General features: G+C 40.5%; 1 protein-coding gene across 9 annotated transcripts in view; it reads right to left on the reverse strand.

Moving 5' to 3' along the window:
* Positions 1–4,229: 4,229 nt before the first annotated feature.
* The window catches only part of LOC119964669 (mesoderm induction early response protein 1-like), a 79,420-nt gene continuing 61,547 nt past the window's right edge, over positions 4,230–22,102 (reverse strand). For 7 of the 9 annotated variants that reach the window (XM_038794447.1, XM_038794449.1, XM_038794450.1 and 4 more), the window contains 4 exons: positions 21,124–21,218; positions 18,352–18,479; positions 13,754–13,893; positions 4,230–5,080 (listed from right to left, as the gene is read on the reverse strand). In XM_038794447.1, the coding sequence (XP_038650375.1) occupies positions 4,707–5,080; positions 13,754–13,893; positions 18,352–18,479; positions 21,124–21,218 (737 nt within the window). In that variant the 3' untranslated portion in view covers positions 4,230–4,706. Of the gene's footprint in view, positions 5,130–13,753; positions 13,894–18,351; positions 18,480–21,123; positions 21,219–22,102 lie in introns of all 9 variants that reach the window. The other 2 variants (XM_038794446.1, XM_038794451.1) reach the window with 2 other exon arrangements.

A 22,102-nucleotide genomic window follows, 5' to 3' on the forward strand; every position in this document is an offset into this window, starting at 1 on the left:
CTTTCATTCCAGTCTAACTGGCCCAGCTCCATGCTTGACCCATTGAAGTTGGCTCACCCCTGGTTAATTATTCTTACTCTCAATTACCTATTGTCGTTTCTATCATTCTAAACCTTACGATACAGTGACCACTGTCTCCTAAGCAAAAAGTAGAACCAAGTTTTTATTTTGAATGCTGTCAAATCTTAAAATGGACCAAAAAATTGAGTTAAGCCATTTTACAAGAACATTACTGAAAGAGCGAGCTCCTTTGTTGCACGAGCAGAAATATTAGGAATTATTTCACTTTTTAAATTTTTTTCTGATCTGTATTGAGTTTTCTTTTGCTTTAAGTGGAAAATAGTTGCTTATAAAGTAGAAGGTAAGGGATCAAGGTGAAGTTGAGTGACTTGGCAAAAACCTTATATTCTCCAGAAGCAGTTGTCCAGTGACAAGATCTCTTGACCTGTCATTTGATAATGATAATCTTTATTCGTGTCACAAGTATGTTTAATTAACACCAATGAAGTTACTGTGAAAATCCCCTAGTCGCCATACTACAGCACCTGTTCAGGTACACTGGGAGAGAATTCAGAATGCCCAATTCACCTAACGTCTTTCAGGACTTGTGGGAAGAAACCGGAGCAACCGGAGTAAACCTACGCAGACACGGGGAGAACGTGCAGACTCCACCGAGTGATCCAAGCCAGGAATCGAACCTGGGTCCCTGATGTGGTGAAGCAATAGTGCTAACCACTGTGTTACTGTGCTGCCCGTTTGTCAAATTGATTTTAAAAAGGTCGATTGAACTTTTGACAATCTTTGATGTCAAATTCTGTTTGAAAGATAATAAAGAATGATCATTTGTGACTACCAGCAACCTAGCACACTGATCAATTCCTTTCCTTATGTATATTTCAACTAAAATCAATCAGTCGGTAACAACTAGTGGAAACATTCAGTCCTTCATTCTGTTACATCTTTAGGTTATTTTAAAAATGATCTGCCAAGCACTCATCCTTTTACACCATGAGGAACTAACCCCTTAGTTTCCCCAAGTGTCCACTGATATGTTCCAAAATTGCACACATTACAAAAACTTGGATTGCCCTATTTGCTTTAAGCTGCTAGGATAATAATTGCCAGAAAGTATCAAGTCTAGGGCTTTTAAGAAAAGCTGAGACCTTCAAATAAAAACATTGATACTGGAAGATATTGAGTTTAACGGCATTGGAAACAACAAAGAACAAACACATTAAATGCTGAAGGGAATATTCAAATGAAAACGTTTTTTCCCCAGCAAGATTAACAATAGGGAGCGGGTCCGATCCTCGTAGTTTGCACTTTCTCCCCGTGTCTGCGTGGGTCTCACTCCCACAACCCAAAGATGTGGTTAGGTGGATTGGCCACACTAAAATGCCCCTTAATTGGAAACAAATAATTGGTACTCTGAATTTTAAAAAGAGAGAAATGATGCCATGTTAGTATTAATTTCAGTGAGAAACCAATAGAAATCAGATGGGAGATGAAAATCTGAAGACAATTCAAACATGCGCAAGAAGAAACAAGGTAATATGCCCTATCATAATGATCTTAAGATTGACTGAAGGTAATGCAAGTGGCCAAAGCAGGGTATATTTATTTAGAATAAAATTAGGACTCCTTTCTAGCTGAGTTTATTTGCAAGAGTAAAAAAAGCAGGTGAAAAGGGCGATTCCGGGTTCTAATTTGGATAAATAAATGAGATTCTAAGGGTAGAGAATGGGTTTTTAGAAGCATAGTTTTGGAACTATACCACTACTGTAAAAATAGTTGATGGAGACATGAAGCAAATTGGGATGAAGGTATGGTGACATTAAGTACTTGACATTGGTTTTTATAATTGAGCTGGAAGACATTTGTGTGTGTAGGAGGATATCAAACAATTGAGTAAAATATATAAAAGGAAGTTTATTTGAAACATTTTGTCAAGCACAATAAGTAAGCTTACATGCATCCTAGGGCCTTTGAAATAAATCAGTGGTGATAGTAGAAACTTTGGCCATAAATCCTCAATCCTCCTTCAATAAACATAATGTGCCCTGGAGACAAGATTCAGCAAATGGGAAAATAAGACATACAAGGAAAAGATAATGCAGCATTCCCTGATATGCAATTACACCTGAGCCCACATCCTTTCCTGGACTGTCAGTCATGCGAGATGGATTAAATATACTGTACTCAAAAGGGTGGATGACGGACTGAAAAGGAAAGGAACTGATTTTGTCTTACATATTGAACTAATATTAAAGCACAAAATATTCTCGATGTGGCGTGGACTGGGGTGAGCACAGTAAGAAGTCTTACAACACCAGGTTAAAGTCCAACATGTTTGTTTCAAACACCTGGGTCAGAGCACTACTCCTTCAAACACTAGCTTTCGGAGCAGTGCTCCGAAAGCTAGTGTTCAAAACAAACATGTTGGACTTTAACCTAGTGTTGTAAGACTTCTTACAAAATATTCTCAGTAGACAAATTTAATAGAAAGATGATAAAGTTGTGGTAATGTCATCCATTTGTTACAGGGCAATTGGAGAATAGGAGAATCAGGTAGTCTAAATGAACTTCAGAGCTCCTCCAACCTAAGGAAAAGCTTATGCACCTGGACAACTGGGTAAAGAGAAGTTGTGCCAGATGGAGAAGTCTCATTTGACTCATTTAAGATTGAAGGCCCACCATGTACAACAACTGGTATTAATATAATTGAAACTCAGGTGCTTTAGTTGACACTTTGGCTGGGAGCAAGTCTTTAGGACAAGAAGCCAGAGCAAAACTATTGAAGTCTCAATGTGATTAAATAGTCTTAGTTAGTGCCAGGCCTCATTACATTCTTTGTCTAAACATTGACATGAGCTTAATTCCAGAAGTAACAGTTGACCAGCCACAAATATTTTATTTTGGCTGCAAGAGCAGGTCACAGGTTTGGCTCACAATGAACTTTCTGACTCCTCAAAAATCCATCTACAAATCACAAGTCGGTAGTGTGATATAGATTCACTCATCTAGGCAAGTGAAGAAGCTTGACACTAGGACAAAACAGCTTGCTCAATGAGTTCCCTGTTCACCAATTTAAAACCCCTCCACCCCTAGTACAATGTGTTGTAACGTGTGTCACCTGCAAGATGTACTGTAGCAATTTTCGAAAATCTATAACAGCACATCCCAAACCCATGACACCTGTCCCATAACCTCTGGTTAAGTAGGTTACCCTTGCTGAATGACAAAATTATGGGAGAATCCAAAACATGTAAACATTTTCCGAAGGCTGTGTGTGCTATTTTAGATCAGACTGGTTAATTTGTCCAGACAGCAGAATTTTACTGACAGGTAATTGGACTTTAATTGGAGGAATAAATGTTATTACACAAATTATTGACCACTGATTGGGGTTTTTTCATTGGAAAGCTGTGTCTCTGTACCACCCATTTACTTAATTTTCCTGAAACCTTGTAATAATGCTGACAGAGGTGGTGCATTATGAGAATGCATGATGGCTGCTGCTGGGATATCACAGATTCCTCCCTACAGTTGTACCCAATTGGATCTCTCAAAATGCTTTGCAGCCAGAGGTCAGGAAAAGGTGCTATATAAATGAAAGTCTTTATTTTTAATTGGTCATTCTGGATTGAGCTTTCACTATGTATCTCAATTTAAAAGCCAAAATAAATGTACAATATTGAGAATAAACTTAATATGAATCCAGAAGAAAACAAAATTATAAAGGTTCATTTTTTTAATGAAAAATATCACAGCTTTTTTTGCAATTTCATTTTGTAACGTGCATATTCAACATGTTGTAGGCAAGTCTTATCAAAATAAAGAAAATGCAGCATATAATCAGAACTGTGATTTAGCAATACTGAGGGATGAAGTTTTATATTCAAGCTAAAATATTTGTTGCAGTAATAGAATAGCATACAAAAAGCTTCAATCAATTACAGCATTGTAAAAACTGTGACCCCCGATAAACCTCATCACAGCTCCAGACAGGGGCAGCACGGTGGCACAGTGGATAGCACTGCTGCCTCACGGCGCCGAGGTCCCAAGTTCGATCCCGGCTCTGGGTCACTGTCCGTGTCGAGTTTGCACATTCTCCCCGTGTTTGCGTGGGTTTCGCCCCCCACAACCCAAAGATGTGCAGGGTAGGTGGATTGTCCACACTAAATTTCCCCTTAATTGGAAAAAATGAATTGGGTACTCTAAATTTTTTATTTTTTTTTAAATCACAGCTCCAGACAGTGTAAAACCACTACCTCTTAAATATGTTAATCATTCCATCATTTTAATAATTTAAAAACAAAGTTGTACCAAAATGGAATGAGTCAGACATTATTAGATTCTTGGTATATTTATTATCTTTCTCCATCCACAATAAAGCTTAGCAACTGTACAAATCAGGGAACTGTACAAGTTTTACAGAAAGGACTGCAAGGAAACTTGAGCACTTATTCAAAAAATTCTCTCGATTCTATGTAGAAATCTGGCAAAAATATAGAATGTATTTTGAGCCCAGATAGTCAGAAGAATTTACATATATATATATATTAATATAAATTAATATATATAGGTGTATATATATAAAAAAAGACATCACTGATGTCAATGACCAATTTGTACAAACCAACCCAATCATGAATCAGGTTTAAAAAAAATGCCATTAAGACCAAAATTGGATTATTACACGTTCTTCAGATTTGCGAAGCATCCAATTCAACAGGCATTTGGTGTCTAGATGAGTTAGTCAGAACAGCAGAGTCTTCAGATTTCTGGTGCAGGCTTGCTTCTGAAATGTTTACGCTATTCTTTTCATTTCCAGAATCATTATCAGTTTTTAGTCTCTTAGCTGGTCTTTCACAACTTGATCCAGACTCGTCTTTTTCATTCCGTACATTTACTAGTTTGACATCGCACAAATCATCATCTTTCTCACAGCCATTGGTGTTCATTTTTGCATGCCCAGCAACTGCAGAATTATTGACAGGTCTATTGTAGTTCAATCCCTTGATTTCACCATAATCATGCCACTGATCTGATGTTTCAACTGGACCATTAGTATTTGTCCCTGCATCAGATACAACAAAAAGATTTCAGTTGGCTCTTCAGTCTATTACCTGCAGATATTTTCCAAAAACAAAACAAAAATGGTTTTAACATTATATCTCATGCAAATGTATAATGTTTCTTTATAGACTATCACAGACAGAAACATGAGAGATTTAAATACTAATTTTCAACAAAATTGAGCTAAAACCCATTGAAAATTAACTAAATAAATGCCAGGACTCTCTTGGGAGAGACTGCCTCAAGAAAACTAAATCCATGTTCAATTCTTGCATTCTTTCAGCTTTTGTGTATTTTAAGCAATATTGGCTTAATTTCCATAAATTAAGTTATAACCTCTTGTCCCAAGTGCAAGTACATGTTTGACTACACACGTTATAATTCAGAGTCATTAAGGCCACCACTCGGCCCATGTCCATGTTGGCCAGCACTTTTTCAAAATTGTTAGTCAGCTTTTTCATTCATTCACGGTACATGTGTTTGCTGGCTAGGCCAGCATTCTTCATCATAGAATTATGTAGTACAGGAGGGGGGGAATTCGGCCCATCAAGGCTGCACCGACCCTCTGCCCGCCAAAAGAACATCTTATCATGGCCCACTCCCCCACCTTATCGCAGTAACCCTACCTAACCTGCAAACTCCACAGTCACCCAAGGCCAGAATTGAACCTGGGTCCCTGGTGCTGTGAGGTAGCAGTGCTAACCACTGTGCCACTCCATTCACTGAACTTCAACTACAGCAGTCCATGTGCTGTAGCTCCACCCACACTTCTATTTAGCAGGGAATTCCAGGATTCAGTGACAATGAAGGAGTTGAAATATGTTTCCAAGTCAGAATGGTGAGTGGCTTGGAGGGGAGCTTGCAGGCGGGGTATTCCCATTTATCTGCTGCCCTTGTCCTCTAGATGCTAGCAGGGTACATTTGAAAGGTGTTGTTTAAAGACCTTTGGTGAGTTCCTGCAGTGCATCTTGTAGATGGTACACACTGTTGCTGTTACTGTGTGTTGGCGGTGGAGGGAGTGATTGTAGGCGGGATGCCAATCAAGTGGCCTGCTTTGTTTCAAGCTTGAGTGCTGTTCGAGATGCACTCATTCAGGCAACCGGAGAGTATTCTTATACTCCTGATTTGTTTTGTAGCTGTGGACTGGTATTGGGGAGTAAGGAGGAGAGTTATTCTTTGCAGAATTCTCAGCCTCTGACCTGCTCTTGTAGCCACAGTACTCACATGGCTAGACTAATTAAGTTTCTGGTCAATGAAACTCCCAGGATGTTGATAGTGGGGGATTCAGTGAATATCAATGAGCTTTGGTTAAGTTGTAGGTGGCCATTGCCTGGCACTTGTGGCACAAATGTTACTTGCCACTTGCCAGTGAAACTGAGATATCGTCCAGGTCCCATTGCATTTGGACATGGGCTTCAGCATCTGAGGAGCTGCGAATAGTGCTATGCAATCCTCAGTGATCATCTCTACTTATGATGGAAGAAAGGTCATAATTATTTAAAAAAAATAAATTTAGAGTACCCAATTATAATTTTTTTCCAAGGGGCAATTTAACGTGGCCAATCCGAGCCTGCACATCTTTGGGTTGTGGCAGTGAGACCCATGCAAACACGGGGAGAATGTGCAAACTCCACATGGACAGTGACCTATGGCCGGGATCGGACCCGGGCCCTCCGTGCCGTGAGGCAGCAGTGCTACCCACTGTGCCACCCCAAAAGAACGGTCATTGATGAAGCAGCTAGGAGAAAGGTAGTCGATGAAGGAGGTGAAGGAGATTGACCAACAACTTGTTAAGTAAGTTTGCAGATATCATAAAAATTGGTGATTGGTAAATCGTGAGGAGCAAGGCCTCAGATTACATGATATAAACGGGCTGGTTAGGTGGGACAAGAGTAACAAATGGAATGTAACCATGAAAAGTGTGAGGTAATGCATTTTGGGAGGACTAACAAGGCAAGGAAATATACAATGAATGGTCAGACCCTAGGAAGTGCATCGGGGCTGGTTTAGCACAGTGGGCTAAATAGCTGGCTTGTAATGCAGAACCAGGCCAGCAGCACGGGTTCAATTCCCGTACGGTATGGTCCTGGCATGCCAACCCGTATGGTTCGGCTCCAGCTGGAGTACTGTGTGCAGTTCTGGTCATTACACTATAGGAAGGAAGTGATATGTGCTGGAAAGGAAGATTTACCAGGATGTTGATGGGTTGGATTGTTTCAACTATCAAAAGAGACTAGATAGGCTAGTGTTGTTCTCACTGGAGCAGAGAAGGCTGAGGTGGGACCTGTTTGAGATGTATAAAATTATGGGGGACATAGGGTGGTCAGGAAGGTATTTTTCCCTTTAGTGGAGGGGCCAATACCCAGGGGGGCATAGATTTAAGCTATGGGCAGGAGATTTAGAGGATATCATAGAAGTTAAAGTGCAGAAGGAGGCCATTCGGCCCATCAAGTCTACATCGTTCCCTGATAGAACACCCTGCCTAAGCTCACACTTCCACCCTATCCCCAAACCCACCTAACTTTTGGACACTAAGGGCAATTTAGCGTGACCAATCCACCTAACCCGCACATCTTTGGTCTGTGGAGCATAATAATAATAATCACACCTAGAGGAAACCCAGATAGACATGGGGAGAACATGCAGACTCTGCACTGACAGTGACCCAGTCCGGAAATCGAACCCGGGTCCCTGACGCTGTGAGGCTACAGTGCTAACCACTGTGCGACTGTGCTGGAGAAATTAGGAAAACCTTTTTCATCCAGAGGGTGGTTGGAATCTGGAACTCATTGCCTGAAAGGGTGATAGAGGAGGGAACCATCATTACTTTTAAGAATTATTTAGACAACCACTTGAAATACGATAGTATACAAGGCTACGGACCAAGTGCTGTTAACTGGGATTGGAATAGATAGGTGTTTGATGGTTGGTGTGGACTTGATGGGCCGAAGGCTCTCTTTCAATGTTGAACATGGCTACCCATAACCATCTTCCTTTGTGCCAGGCATGACTCCAACCAGTGGAGATTCTACCTGATACCATTGTCTTCAGTTTTGCTAGGGCTTCTTAATGCCACACAGTTAATTAAGGCCTTGATATTAAGGGCAGTCACTCCCACCTCTGGAGTTCAACTCTCTTGTCCATGTAGGCAAGCAGTCCTACTGGTGCTTCTCCTGGCATGCCAACCTGCACTCCCTTCACTGAACCAGGGCTGATCCCTTGGCTTGGTAATAATAGTAGATAGCGGGATATGCCGGGCCATAAAATGACAGATTATGGTTGAGTACTTGTCTGCTGATTACCCACAGCACCTGTTGGTTGCCCAGTCTTGAGTTCCTAGATCTGTTTTGAGATCTTTCCGTTTGGTGCGGTTGTGGTGCCACACAACATTGAGGATATTCTCAATGTAAAGATTGGTCTTTGTCTCCGCATGGACTATGTGGTGGTCACCCCTACCTATATAATTATGAACAGAGGCAACTATGGCAAAAAGATTCGGGAGGATAGAGTCAAATATGCTTTTCCTCATGTTGGTGCCTTCACCACATACCACAGATAAAGTCAGGACTCAACCAGCTTGGTCAGTAGTAGTATTACTGAGCCACTCTGATTGATGGACATTGAAGATTCCCACCCGCAGCGCTTCCTTCCCCCAAGTGCTATTCAACATGGAGGAGCACGGATTCATCAGCTGGGGGAAGGAGATGGTATGTGGCAGCAGGTTTCCTTGTCTGTGTTTGACCTGATTGCCATGAGACTTCATGGGGGTCCTGTGTCAATGTTGAGGAGTGCCAAGAAGTTCCCTCCCAACTGCATACCAATGAGCCGACACACCTCTGATGGGTCTGTCCTGCCAGTGGGACAGGACATACCCAGGGATGGTGATGGTATAAGGTATGATTCTGTCAGTACAACAATATCAGTCTGTTGCCCGACACATCCATGAGACAGCTCTCCCAATTTTGGTACAAGCCCCCAGATATGGGGCTGGTTTAGCACAGTGGGCTAAATAGCTGACTTGCAATGCAGAACAATGCCAGCAGCGCGGGTTCAATTCCCGCACCGGCCTCCCGAAAAGGCGCCGGAATGTGGTGACTAGGGGATTTTCACAGAAACATTCATTTGTGACAATAAGCGATTATTATTACGTTAGTAAGGAGGACGTTGCAGGGTTGACAGGGCTTAGTTTGCTGTTGTCTTTTCTGGTGCCTAGGTCAACCTTTTTTTTCATAGAATTTACAGTGCAGAAGGAGGCCATTCGGCCCATCAAGTCTGCACCGGCTCTTGGAAAGAGCACCCTACCCAAGCCCATACCTCCACCCTATCCCCAGAACCCAACCTAACGCTAAGGGCAATTTTGGACACTAAGGGCAATTTAGCATGGCCAATTCACCTAAACTGCACATCTTTGGATGTGGGAGGAAACCGGAGCACCCGGAGGAAACCCACGCACACACGGGGAGAACGTGCAGACTCCACACAGACAGTGACCCAAGCCGGGATTCGAACCTGGGACCCTGGAGCTGTGAAGCATTTGTGTTAACCACTATGCTACCGTGCTGCAGACTTTGCAGCGGTTTGATACAACCAAGTGGCTTGCAAGGCTATCTCATAGGTATCTGAGAGTCAACCACTTTGCTGTGGGTCTGGAGTCAGATTAGGAATGGAGGGCAGACTTCTAGATGCATTTTTATGACTATCAGAATGGTTTAATGGTCATCCAAATATTTTATTTAATTCAAATTCCATTACCTGCTGGGAATGGATTCAAACCTGGGTCGTGAGCATTACCCTGGGTCTCTGCATTACAGGTGCAGCAACAATACGACACCAGCACTTCCCCTTTTTGCCATCTTTCATGGTAGAAACTTTCATGGTTGAACATTTATCTTTATTAAAAATGTTAACAGATAAATGGGAGCACTTTGAACAGAAAGGTAGTGATGCAAAGCTTTCATTCTCCTTTATCTACTTAGAATTATATCTGAACAGGAGTTTACACAAAGGCTCTAGAATCCGGTGGGAAAGACTCTAAAATCCAATTTTTTCAAGAAGAAAATTTGTTTTGCAAACACAAACCAGTAAATGTGCACTTAATGTAATCAGTTTTACTCTTGAACAAGTTGTAACAAATTCTGTGACACTGTATGAAAGGTAGTCACAGAGATCATGCTTTGCATATAAATTAATTTGTGTCAAAAATAGGGGCGGGGGAATGTCACAGATGATGCCTAATACTGGTTTGTCAAGGTTCTGAAGAAGGTGCTAATTAATCCAAGGTGATAGGACATTTCTTCACAACATCGCTTCATATGAACTATTACACAATGATTAAGGGCAGCACGGTAGCACAGTGGTTAGCACAGTTGCTTCACAGCTCCAGGGTCCCAGGTTCAATTGCTGGCTGGGTCACTGTCTGTGTGGAGTCTGCACGTCCTCTCCGTGTCTGCGTGGGTTTCCTCCGGGTGCTCCGGTTTCCTCTCAAAGTCCAAAGATGTGCAGATTAGGTGGATTGGCCATGATAAATTGCCTTTAAGTGTCCAAAAAAGGTTAGGTGGGGTTACTGGGTTTCAGGGATAGAGTGGAAGTGTTGGGTTAAATAGGGTGCTCTTTCCAAGGGCTGGTGCAGACTTGATGGGCTGAATATCCTCCTTCTGCATTGTAAATTCTATGGTCTACCGATGTAAATTACGTCTAGCATTATGTCTAGCTGGGATCTAGCATATATCCTAGTTTTATGGGACATTTTAGTTTGGTGCTGGTTGGGGAAAGAGGAGTAAGAGGAGAGTGCTTGATTGTGTTCCAACTGGCAAAGGATCTGACTACATTAATTATTGAATAATTATACTTTGAAAAGATTAAACACTTTATAGCTACCATTGTATATAATCTGTGCTATTTAGCATAATTAAGAAGAGTATGCTGGACAGGACTATATGCACTAGCGTTATGATTGAGATTATCCTAGGCGGCACTTGGCACAGTGATTAGTATTGCTATGGCGCTGAGCACTCGGGTTCGAATCCCGGCTCTCGCTCATTGTCTGTGTGGAGTTTGCACAGTCTCCCCATGTCTGCGTGATGTGCAGGTTGGTGGATTGGCCAGGCTAAATTGCCCCTTAATTGGAAAAAAAAAAAATTGGGTACTTTAAATTTATTTTAAAAAATGATCGAGATTATGCTAAAAGGTAGACATCATTGCAGGAGCAGAAGACCGTAGAGAAACAGCCCAAATGACATTGCCAATAGCTATATTTCTAGTTGGGAAAATAAAGTTTAATACACTATGCAGCAAGGATGCTCGTTCTTAAGATAATGCTGCACATACAACTAAGAGACAGCTCCCACACATCATGATAAAATGTATGGACCTCATCCCTCCACTGACTGAAATAAAGTTACTATTTTGCAAAATCATTTTTTTCCATCAAAAATATATAAAATTTCACTGATGTTTACAGAGCTTTAGGATACTTACCTAATTTAAAAAAATAACAAAACCCCCTGGATTTACATCAAAAGAAAACTCTATCATACTTCCCTTAACCCATAGAGATCCAGAGCGAGCAAGACAGCAATAACCCTGGTATGGAGGAGCAGCAGCACATTCAGGCAAGGAAGGGCAACACATTGATCGAATAAGCCATCTTTTATCTTCTTTTGTTCATTTACACATTAAAGCATTGCGCTTTGAGGAAGAGTCAGCTTGCAAGAAAAGCCTAAAAATGCTGTTAAATATCGGTGACACTAACAGCATGCAAGGAGCAATATTTAATGAAAGTTACAAGATTCTATTGAATTTTAAATGGCTGATTACGAAGTTAAAACAATCTTTAGTTTTCTGTTAAGTGGCTAATTATTAACAGCTGTCAGGCAAACATATGCACCAATTTGCCCTGCCACGTCAAGAAAGCTGATTTTTAAAATGTTTGCATGCTTAAATGATATTTTGTTATTCTTCCTCCCCACTGCATAGTTCGCAGCAGAAACATGTGTATCTTTGTTAAGAAATCCAATCAAAAAACACCAAAATCAATAATTTTACCTCAAAGACCTGCCAGACACAGAACCCAGCTACCAGTTACCCAAGCCTAAAACTTTCATGCCAGTAGACAAATGTCAGAAATCCAGCAGTGAACCAAACCTCAGGTTTCACACGACAGTGATACTTCAGACTCAGAGCTGAGAATATTAAGCACAATTAAGATTCTGGATGGTCACGGCGCCGAGGTCCCAGGTTCGATCGCGGCTCTGGGTCACTGTCCGTGTGGAGTTTGCACATTCTCCCCATGTTTGCGTGGGTTTCGTCCCGACAACCCAAAGATGTGCAGGGTAGGTGGATTGGTCATGCTAAATTGCCCCTTAATTGGAAAAAATAAATTGGGTACTCTAAATTTATTTTAAAAAAGATTCTGGATGGTTAGGTGATGGACTGGTCAGTAATATGGTAACAAGAGGGCACAAGCTAGAGATTAGGACTAAATAGGACATGAGTCAAGTATTTCTTGGCAGCAGGTGGTTAAAACTGAATTCTTGAAGTTTTGAAGTGATTCTTTTTCTAAAAAAAATTAGATATTGGTTGAAAAGAGGAGCAGAAAGAATGGGTTGAGATTAGGCCACTTCTATACAATAGTGTAATCTTGATGGATTGTTTTTGTTGTATTTTTCATTGATTTTAGGTCAACCCAATGTGATAAAATGTCTTGTAACCCAGTTGGATGATTTAGACTCTGATATTCATTCAAATTTTTAGAAATAATAAATGTATTACATTGGGGAGTTATCTATAAAAAAAAATCAAGATTTTTTTTCCAACTGTGTTCACACCATTATATAGATTGCACAAATATGAACTTCACCACTACTAGGTTTTACACAATGATACAAATAAAATGGAAACTATGTCCTACACTACAATGAAATCAACATTAGAATATTTCAAGCATAACTGGACATAGTGCTTGTGATGACTTGCACCAATTAACTGATATTTTGATTTTAATATTTGGGAACAATGTTTTATTTTAGGTCTGTTAGAACAACAGAATATCTTGAAGCTACCAAGACAATATACTTCTTGAACATATTACCTTAGATCAAGGCATTAGGTAACTTGGGTTGGGTTTGTAATTTAGTTTGTCTACTTTTGACAACTGGTGGAGGAAATCCTTCTCAGAAAAACCAACAACTGCCAAGAACATCAGTGTACTAGAGATAAATATCTGAAACTAAATTTTCGTACCGATTTCTATTCAATTATGCCTATATGCTGTTAAGTTTAATGTTTTCAAAAGACCATGTGCACATTCACCCAACTATACACTGTAGGCCTCAGACAATGGCTTGAGACAAACTAAGCAGATTTTAAGACACATGCTCAATTAAGGACAGCATTAGATAATTTCTCCTACTTGGTATACTTACTGAAAATGTAGTGTTAAAATCTAGGCAACTAAAATAAGGCATACTAAAGATGCAAATCCGTTAAACTGGAAAGCAGCGAAGGGAATAAAGAGATACAAGCAAACATAATTGATAGTTGTTTTAGATTACAAGTGTTTTATGATGACAGGTTAAGAGCAAAAGCAATGCATAGGATTTTCATATCCCAATGCACAAGCAGAAAAGATTGTGGATTTAATCAAGACAAGGCAAAAAGCTGATTCACAACTCACCATTCATATTACTTCCTATTGCAGCAGTATCTTCCCTCTCGGTCTGACTACTGCTACTGTTTGAGGTGGTTGGTGGTGGTGAAGGTGCACAACTGGAAGCTGTGCTCTCAGTTTCATCCAGGAGACGGTCCATATAATCCCTAAATTCAATTTTAAATCAATTATACAAAAATCTGACCGGCCATTTCAAATTAGCTGCAACTTCTGACTTGGTCCACTAGAAATGTACATTTAAAAGAAACATTTTTTCTAACTAGCTTTTTCTACCATACACATACCCCCAAATCTTCTGTGCCATATGCCCCACTTGCAAGCCTTCTATCAGTTAACAACAGTAACACTTCTACATAACTGAACCAAAGCTGATTTATGATGCACTTGGACTCCACGCTCCGCAAGGATGGGGGACTGAATATTTACCATAATGGTGTGGGAGGAATAGGTTTGAATTCATGGGACACTGGTACTAGTCCTGGAGAAGGACTGACATGTTCTGATGGGAAAGTGTTAAGCTGAATCATGTTGGAACCAGAGCCCTGGCGACATGCACGGAGAGCGCGCAAGAGAGAGAGATAAAATTAAAGGAGGAGGTAAGAGTGCAGGTTAGTGATGTGGTGGATGGTTACCAGAAAATAAAGGCGAGGGACAGAACAGGTTGCAACAAGTAATAATAAAAGAATAGGGAGATTTGACAACAGATTTAAAATCATTGTATCCAAATGCACGAAGCATTGGGAACAAAATTAATGAGCTAACGGAGCAAATAGAGACAAATGGGTATGATTTGGTGACGATTAGCAAGACATGATTACAAGACCAGGTCCAGGAATTGAATATCCAAGGTTACTCAGTATTTCAGAAAGATACTGAAAGGAAAGGGAGGTGGTGGAGCTTTGCTGGTGAAAAAAGAGATCAATGCTGTCATGAGAAATGATATACGCACTGGAGATCAAGATGTGGAATCAGTCTGGTTAGAAATAATAAATAGCAAAGGGAAGAAGTCCCTGGAAGGAGTAATCTATAGGTTCCCAAACAATAGTTCCGCAGTGGGGAACAGTATAAACCAGGAAATACTGGTGGCTTGTAAGAAATGTACTGCAATAATCATGGGTGATTTTAATATGCACATAGACTGGATTAATCAAATTGGCAAGGGTAGCCTCGAAGGAATTCATTGAATGTATTAAGAGATTGTTTCTTGGAAAAATCTGTGTGGAACTAATCAGGAAGCAGGCTACTCTGGATTTAGTATTGTGTAATGAGGAGGGATTAACTGATGACCCATAGTTAAGGATCCTCTTGGAAATAGTGGCCATAGTGTGATAGAATTCACTCAGTTTGGGGGCGAGAAAATAAAGTGCCCCACTAGTGTTCTGGAATTAAACAAAGGAAATTACATAGGGATGAGGATAGATTTGGCCCGAGTAGACTGGGCAGGAAGACAGCTGATGAGCAATGGAAGTTGTTTCAGGAGATACTCAATTCCTCACAACTAAAATCTATACCAGAAAGGAAGACGGTAAGAGGAGTAAAAAAAACCCACCCATGACCAGGCAAGGAGGTTAAGAACAATATAAAGTTAAAAACTAAGGTTTACCATGTTGCAACGGCCAGTGGCAGGCTAGAAGATTAGGAAACTTTCAAACATAAGCAAAGGGTTACTAAACAAATAATAAAAAGAACCAAGGTAAATTATAAAAGAAAGCTTGTGCAAAATACCAAAAAAGGATAGCAAAAACTTTTATAAGTACATAAAAGGGAAGAATTGCTAAAGTGAATGTTGGTCCCTTGGAAGATGAAACTGGAGAGTGGAGAACACTTAAATGGCAGAGATGCTGAATCAATATTTTGCCTTGGGTGGAGGACACTCGTACCATCCCTATAGGAATGGGTAAATCAGAGGTAATAGAAAGGGTGGAACTTAGAACAATCAACATCAATAGGGAAATGGCACTCAACAAAACTGTTGGGATTGAAGGCAGACAAGTCTCCAAAGCCCGATGGCTAACATGGCCTAAAGGAAGTGCTAGCGGCCGACTGTGGATCCAATTGGTTATAATATTCCAAAATTTCCTGGCATGGGAAAAGTTCCAGTGGATTGGAAAAATGCTAATGCATCGCCCTTATTCAAAAAGGGAGGGAGGCAGAGCGTAGGAAATTACAGACCAGTTAGTTAAAACATTTTTTGGGAAATTGATAGAATCCATTCTTAAGAAAGTACTATCAGGACATTTGGAAAAGTAAAACAAATCCATCAGAGTCAGCATGGTTTTATGAAGGGTAAATCATCTTTGACTAATTTGCTAGAGTTCTTTGAAGTGTAAAAGTCAGTGGATAATGGGTATCTTGTACATGCGATATATCTGGACTTCAGGAAGGCATTTAATAAGGTGACACACAGAAGAGTAATACACAAGGTTAGATCACATGAGGTTGGGGTAATTTATTAGCTTGGATAGAAGACTGGCTGAAGACAGAGTTGGGATAAATGTGTCTTTTTCTGGCTAGCAATATGCAACTAATGGGGTGCCGCAGGGTTCGGTCCTTGGACACCAACAATTTACAATCTATATTAACAACTTGGATACAGGGATAGAAGGTTCCATAGTCAAATGTTCAGATGATACGAAAATAGATGGGACAAGTCAGTTCCAATGAGGAAATAAGAACCGTACAAACAGGTATAGATAAGTTAGGTGAGTGGGCCAAAATGTGGCAGATGGAGTTTAACATGGATAAGTGTGAGGTCATTCATTTTGGTCGGAAAATGGGAAGGCAACTGATTATCTAAATGGGGAAAGACTTTGAGGCACTCCGGTGCAGAGGGATCTGGGTTTCCTCGTGCATGAGATGCAGAAAACTAGCATGCAGGCAATAAAGAAAGCAAATGGACCGTAAGGAAGTGTTGTTGCAATTGTACAAGGCACTGGCGGGGCCGCGCCTGGAGTATTGGGCACAGTTTTGGTCCCCTTATTTGAGGAAAGATGTAGTGGCATTGGATGCTTACCTAGATTTATTCCAGAGATAGAGGTTTGTCTTGTGAAGAGAGATTGAGCAGTTTAGGCCAATTCTCTCTGGAGTTTAGAAGAATGAGGGGAGATCAAATTAAGGTATACAAGATGATAAACAGAATGGATAAAATTGACGTGGAGCGGATACTTCCTCTTGTGGGGTGTTCTAGAACGAGGTTGTAGTCTCAGGATAAGGGATAGCCAAATTTAAAACAGGTGAAGAGAAACTACTCCCAAAGGGCTGTGAATCTATGGAACTCTCTACCCCAGAGTGTGGTGGATGCTGGGACAATGAGTAAATTTAAGGAGGAGTTACAGATTTTTAATTAGTAATGGTTTGAAGGGTTACAGAGAATGGGCAGGATGGTAGCGTCGAGGCCATAATGAGGTCAGCCACAATTGTATTGAACGGTGGAGCAGGCTCTTGAGACTAAATTGCCTACTCCTGCTCTTTAGTTCTTATGTTCCAAGAAAGAACTATTCTGCCTAATTCCACCTTTCAACTCGATAACCCTGTGGGTAACAGCACCTCAAGCACAAATCTAGTGTACAATTTTCTGATGGTTTTTAAAAAATGTTCACGTTAAAAGTTACAACATACTTAAGTTGCTACCAATAACTTGATTTGATCAGAACAGCTTCAGTGAGTGGATATAAAGCAGAACTAAACAATGAAATTAAAGATCTTGGCCAAAAGTACTGATACAAGAGGATTTCTGTTCAGGCCTCCGACCGAGATTATAATCCTATATTATTTTGATGCAAGCCTATCTTTTTCTGCTTGGACTCCTTGTCAGTTTGAGAAAGGGAGTCAGCACAGACGGGTTTCAATATTGCTCCTGTACTGGTGGATTATCTGCCAGAGGGAGCATCTCTTTGAGTTTCATATTACTGACACTACTGGCCTCCAAATTCAAACAAAGACATAGAAAGTAAATAGACCCTGTCTGAGAATAACACAGCAACAGACCAATACTGGATAATAATATGGGAGGTGACCATACGATTTGTCCTGGGATATCAGGCCAGTTTTAACAGTACTGATGCAACCACAGGAGCTTAGAAAACCAACAGCAGGTGACTACAACTGAGTTGAATGACTGTACCCAATATACCACAGTTCCATTTTGTATCAATCTGTCCCTGGAACCAGGATCAGACCAAAACAGTTGCTACATTTGGCCTCCCTTGTATGCAAATATAATCCACTGCATCAATTGCTTTATACAACAACTGGAAAGGGGAAAGTGATATTGTAGTTTAAAAACACACAATAATATACATTGATATGTTGTGAAAAGCCAACAATGTAGAACACATTTGCTAATGCAATGTTTAAAAATAAATTGCCATTGGGGGCGAGGGTGGTTAGCTAAATGGTTGGTGTGAGATTCAGATAAATGCTAACAGCATGGAGTTTGACCTCTTTGGCTGAGGTGTAGACGTGGGCTCTGCCTCCTTACCCCATCTGTAGTAAGATGCCATGGCATTTCCCCAGTTTAACGATTAATTGCCAAGAACTTGCCTTCCGGCAGAAAACTTGAAGATTATACAACTATTTACTGTCAGTAATTCAAAAACACTTACGTAACACCTGGATGAAGATTGTATTTCTTTTTTCCGAATCTAGTCTGCTGTGCAAAAAAATCATAACGCTCAGACTTCTTCCACATGTAATAAAATGCTACACAATCCCCTACTGACCGTGTTCTCACCTGAAACGTGAACATCAATAAGAAATAAACATTAGTAGTAAAATAATTTACCACCTTAAAAATTAAGTACATAAATAGAATTGACAAAGTTAATTCCTGTAAGGCAAGTTTTAGTTGCTTTAGTCTTTTACCCAAAATTTTGTTCAACTATTACTACATATAAATGTTTTAAATCTAGTTATACATAAAGTATCTTGGACGTGAATTGTCTTTATATTGTGTCTAAAATGGATTTTACAACTTATTTGGTTTAAGACTTTAACGTGCCTCAAAAGCTTAGGCTGTAATGAAAACATATACAAGGAAAATGTTGCAAAATCTCTAATCATGGGCGAAATTCTCCGACCACCAGCAGGGTCGGAGAATCGCCTGGGGCCGCCGAAAATCCGGCCCCCGCCGTGGCAGAGATTCTCCGCCACCCGGGAAGTGGCAGCGGGAATCACGCCACTCCGATCGCAGGGGCCTCGCCGATCGGAGTGGCGTGATTCCCGCTGCCACTTCCCGGGTGGTGGAGAATCTCTGCCACGGCGGGGGCCGGATTTTCGGCGGCCCCAGGCGATTCTCCGACCCTGCTGGGGGTCGGAGAATTTCGCCCCATATTTGCATAGTCGGTGGACATACAATTTTCAGAGTTTCCAAGCAGCTGCATAGTATTTCCATGTCTTGGAAAATTCATCTTTGTTTGCTAAATGGCTTTTGTCATGATATGCAGACATGCACATAATGAGATATAAACAGGCAGCTAATGAATACAGAGGACAGGACATAACCAATCAGCAGGCAGAACACTTGGGGGTGGTTTCCCACTATAAAAGGCACGAGGCACTCACACTCTGCCTCTTTCCACTGGTGACATCTACAGTGTGAGTCAGGTTGTACATATCATATAACTCCTAAAGCACGTGGCTAAGAGCTAGTCTGGTTCAATCAGACAATTAATCACACTGGGTTAGCAGAGAGTCGAACTCACAGAGGATTGAGCCGACTGTGTGACAGGTTCAATAAATCATATTGAACTAACTTCAAGGTGTGGAGTATCTCTCAGGTAAAGCTGCATCCAGTTGCAGCCCGTGTTATCTTACTGTGCTTAACACGACAGCTTTCAAACGAAAACTAGAGACTGAACTTACTGATTTCAGGCAGGTCGTGTCTAAAATTTTAGAAATCCCGAATTACTCAGTTAATTAAATAAAGCCTCTTATTGCAGCAGTTGCAGTTTCTTTGTTTTCCTGTCAAAATTTTTTTTGGGCAGGTAGGGAGACTCGGGGTTTTATCTGGAAAATGGTAACAATTTTGAGCACAGGTAACTTATGTTTATGGAAATGTATTTTAAAAACTGATTAAATTGACAAACTTAACATTCGTTCATTAATTGGTAATAAAGAAAATAATGAAATCCAGCAGAAGTTATGGATGGGTGCCTGATGGCACATCTTGATATATTCTGGAGAGATTTTGGGTATGATGGCCTGAAAGCCCTCAAGTTCACTTTGAATCCCATTCTTAATTCCTTTATATCATAAGGCTGCGAGAGCCTGCCTTACCAATAATGCCAGCTTTCAGCAACGCCTAATTCTACCGGTCTCTGTTCTCTCAAACATCCAAGCCCTCTTTCTCCAATCCAATGGACTTCAATATCATCTGCCCTCATGCTCCACCCTCTACCAGGGCACCCGTTCAATACCCACAAACTCCTGGACTACATTCCTAATGCTCTCTCATGTGTCATAATTCCCCAAGGTTTTTAAATTCCAAAATCTTTCCAAGTGTTCCTCGAATGTGCCACTTTAGTTTTCCCCAGAATCCTGGAATGTCTTCCAACCTCCCATAGATCTTAAAACCCCCCTCAAAATACTGGTAGATATTAAACCCTGTCCTAGTACTGCTAAACCTCAGGCCCCTTTCCCAATGATTTCCGATCTCAGGGCCACTACCCTAATGCTGAAAAGAGAGTGCGCTATTAGTGATACTTGGCACAGAGAGCCCTTGTTCTCATCAAAAATGTTGATTTACCATGAACATGGTCATAAGAGATCTTCTTTTCTTAGCTAAAATAATATTAACCAGTTATTGATGGATCAGTGACAATGGAGGCAAGGTCAGTTTCATTATACTGCATGAAAATGACCTACATAATTATTTATACTAGAAAATAAAATACTTTTCTCCATATAACTTTGAATGGAAGAAAATTGCTGTTTACACAGAACTAACAGAATTTCATTCTAAAATGTCCTAATAGGTATGCTAGTTCTGCTAACACTTGGAAATATATATGGATCAATAAAGAACACACCTTCAGAAGTACACAGTATCATTCCATTTCATCTGCAGAACTAATCCACTGGAATGCCCAGCTGAAATAATAGAACTGAAAATGAATAACATTTGTGTATTGTCACTCTGAAATAGTGTTTGCAACTGGTTTCTGGTTGTAGCTTTCCCCCCAGTGCCACTTTATTTCTACTAGAGGTAAACAGTGAAACCATCTTTCAAAGCAAGTTTGGACCTGATACAACACATTAGCTACTGTATAATATAAAATGGGGCCTGCTAATTAGTATTTCAAACCCTTTTCCAATAAAGCAACACTTAATCCTTAAATTCAGTTCAGGATTTCAAACATGGATGATATTTTGTGTACCTTGTTAGCCTGGATCAGATGGAAATCTTTTCCATATGCCTTAAGTCCCTGTTCAAAATTCCTACATTCTTCTTCACTCCAAATTGAGAGTTCTTCTATAGTAAATGAGAAAAAAAAAATGAGCAAATATAATAAACACCTCAACACAATACAGGTATTAAGTATAAATATGCTGTAATTCAAGGAGCTGGGTGGGACTTGCAACAGTGCTGATATATATAACACCTGGCTGATTGACAAGATTAAATAAACCCAGAAGTGCGTGACTTTTGTTGACAGACATTCCATCCAAGTTTTCTCCCCCCCCAAATTATAAATTATGGGAACAAAATCCCTAGGTTACAGCTGCCAAAGGTCAATGATCCATTTCTAAGCTTCTTTAGCTTTCAAGTGACCCAAAGGCAGCTATTCCTTTGATTTTCTTTCTCTTGCCATTGGGGCAGTTTCTTCGGTTCTACAGAGTACCCACAATCAGTAACTTGGGACAGATTTTCCAACTGTTCCCACCGGCAGGATTATGCAGTTCCACTGATGCCAGGCCCCTGCAGCACATCCCCCAGTGACGATGATGTGATGACGGGGAAGCCTTTTGATAGCAGAGGAACTTGAAGTTTCTGCTGCTAGCCATTAGCAGGCTGCTGCTACAAAATAAGACGCAGTGGGGACAGAAAACACCACCCGTGGTTTTGTTGACTTTTCTGGGCAATGTAGATAAATAAAATCTTCATGCTGCTATTCTTGACACTTGTGCTCGCTCCAATGACTCAATGCATGGTGCTGGCCTCCTGCTCTAGTCACTAAAAAGATGGCTGCTTTTGAAGTAACAATGATTTATGTCCAGATATTTTTAAATATCTAGTACCTTCATTGGATGAAGTAATATTTACTTGGAAGCCTCAGATTTATAACCCGGTCTAAACTAACTGTTTGGAAGTAATTATTTTGAGATTAAAACCCATGAATCTTTAGAGGAAAATAT

Source organism: Scyliorhinus canicula, chromosome 4 (assembly GCF_902713615.1).
Source record: "Scyliorhinus canicula chromosome 4, sScyCan1.1, whole genome shotgun sequence".
NCBI classification, from domain to species: domain Eukaryota; kingdom Metazoa; phylum Chordata; class Chondrichthyes; order Carcharhiniformes; family Scyliorhinidae; genus Scyliorhinus; species Scyliorhinus canicula.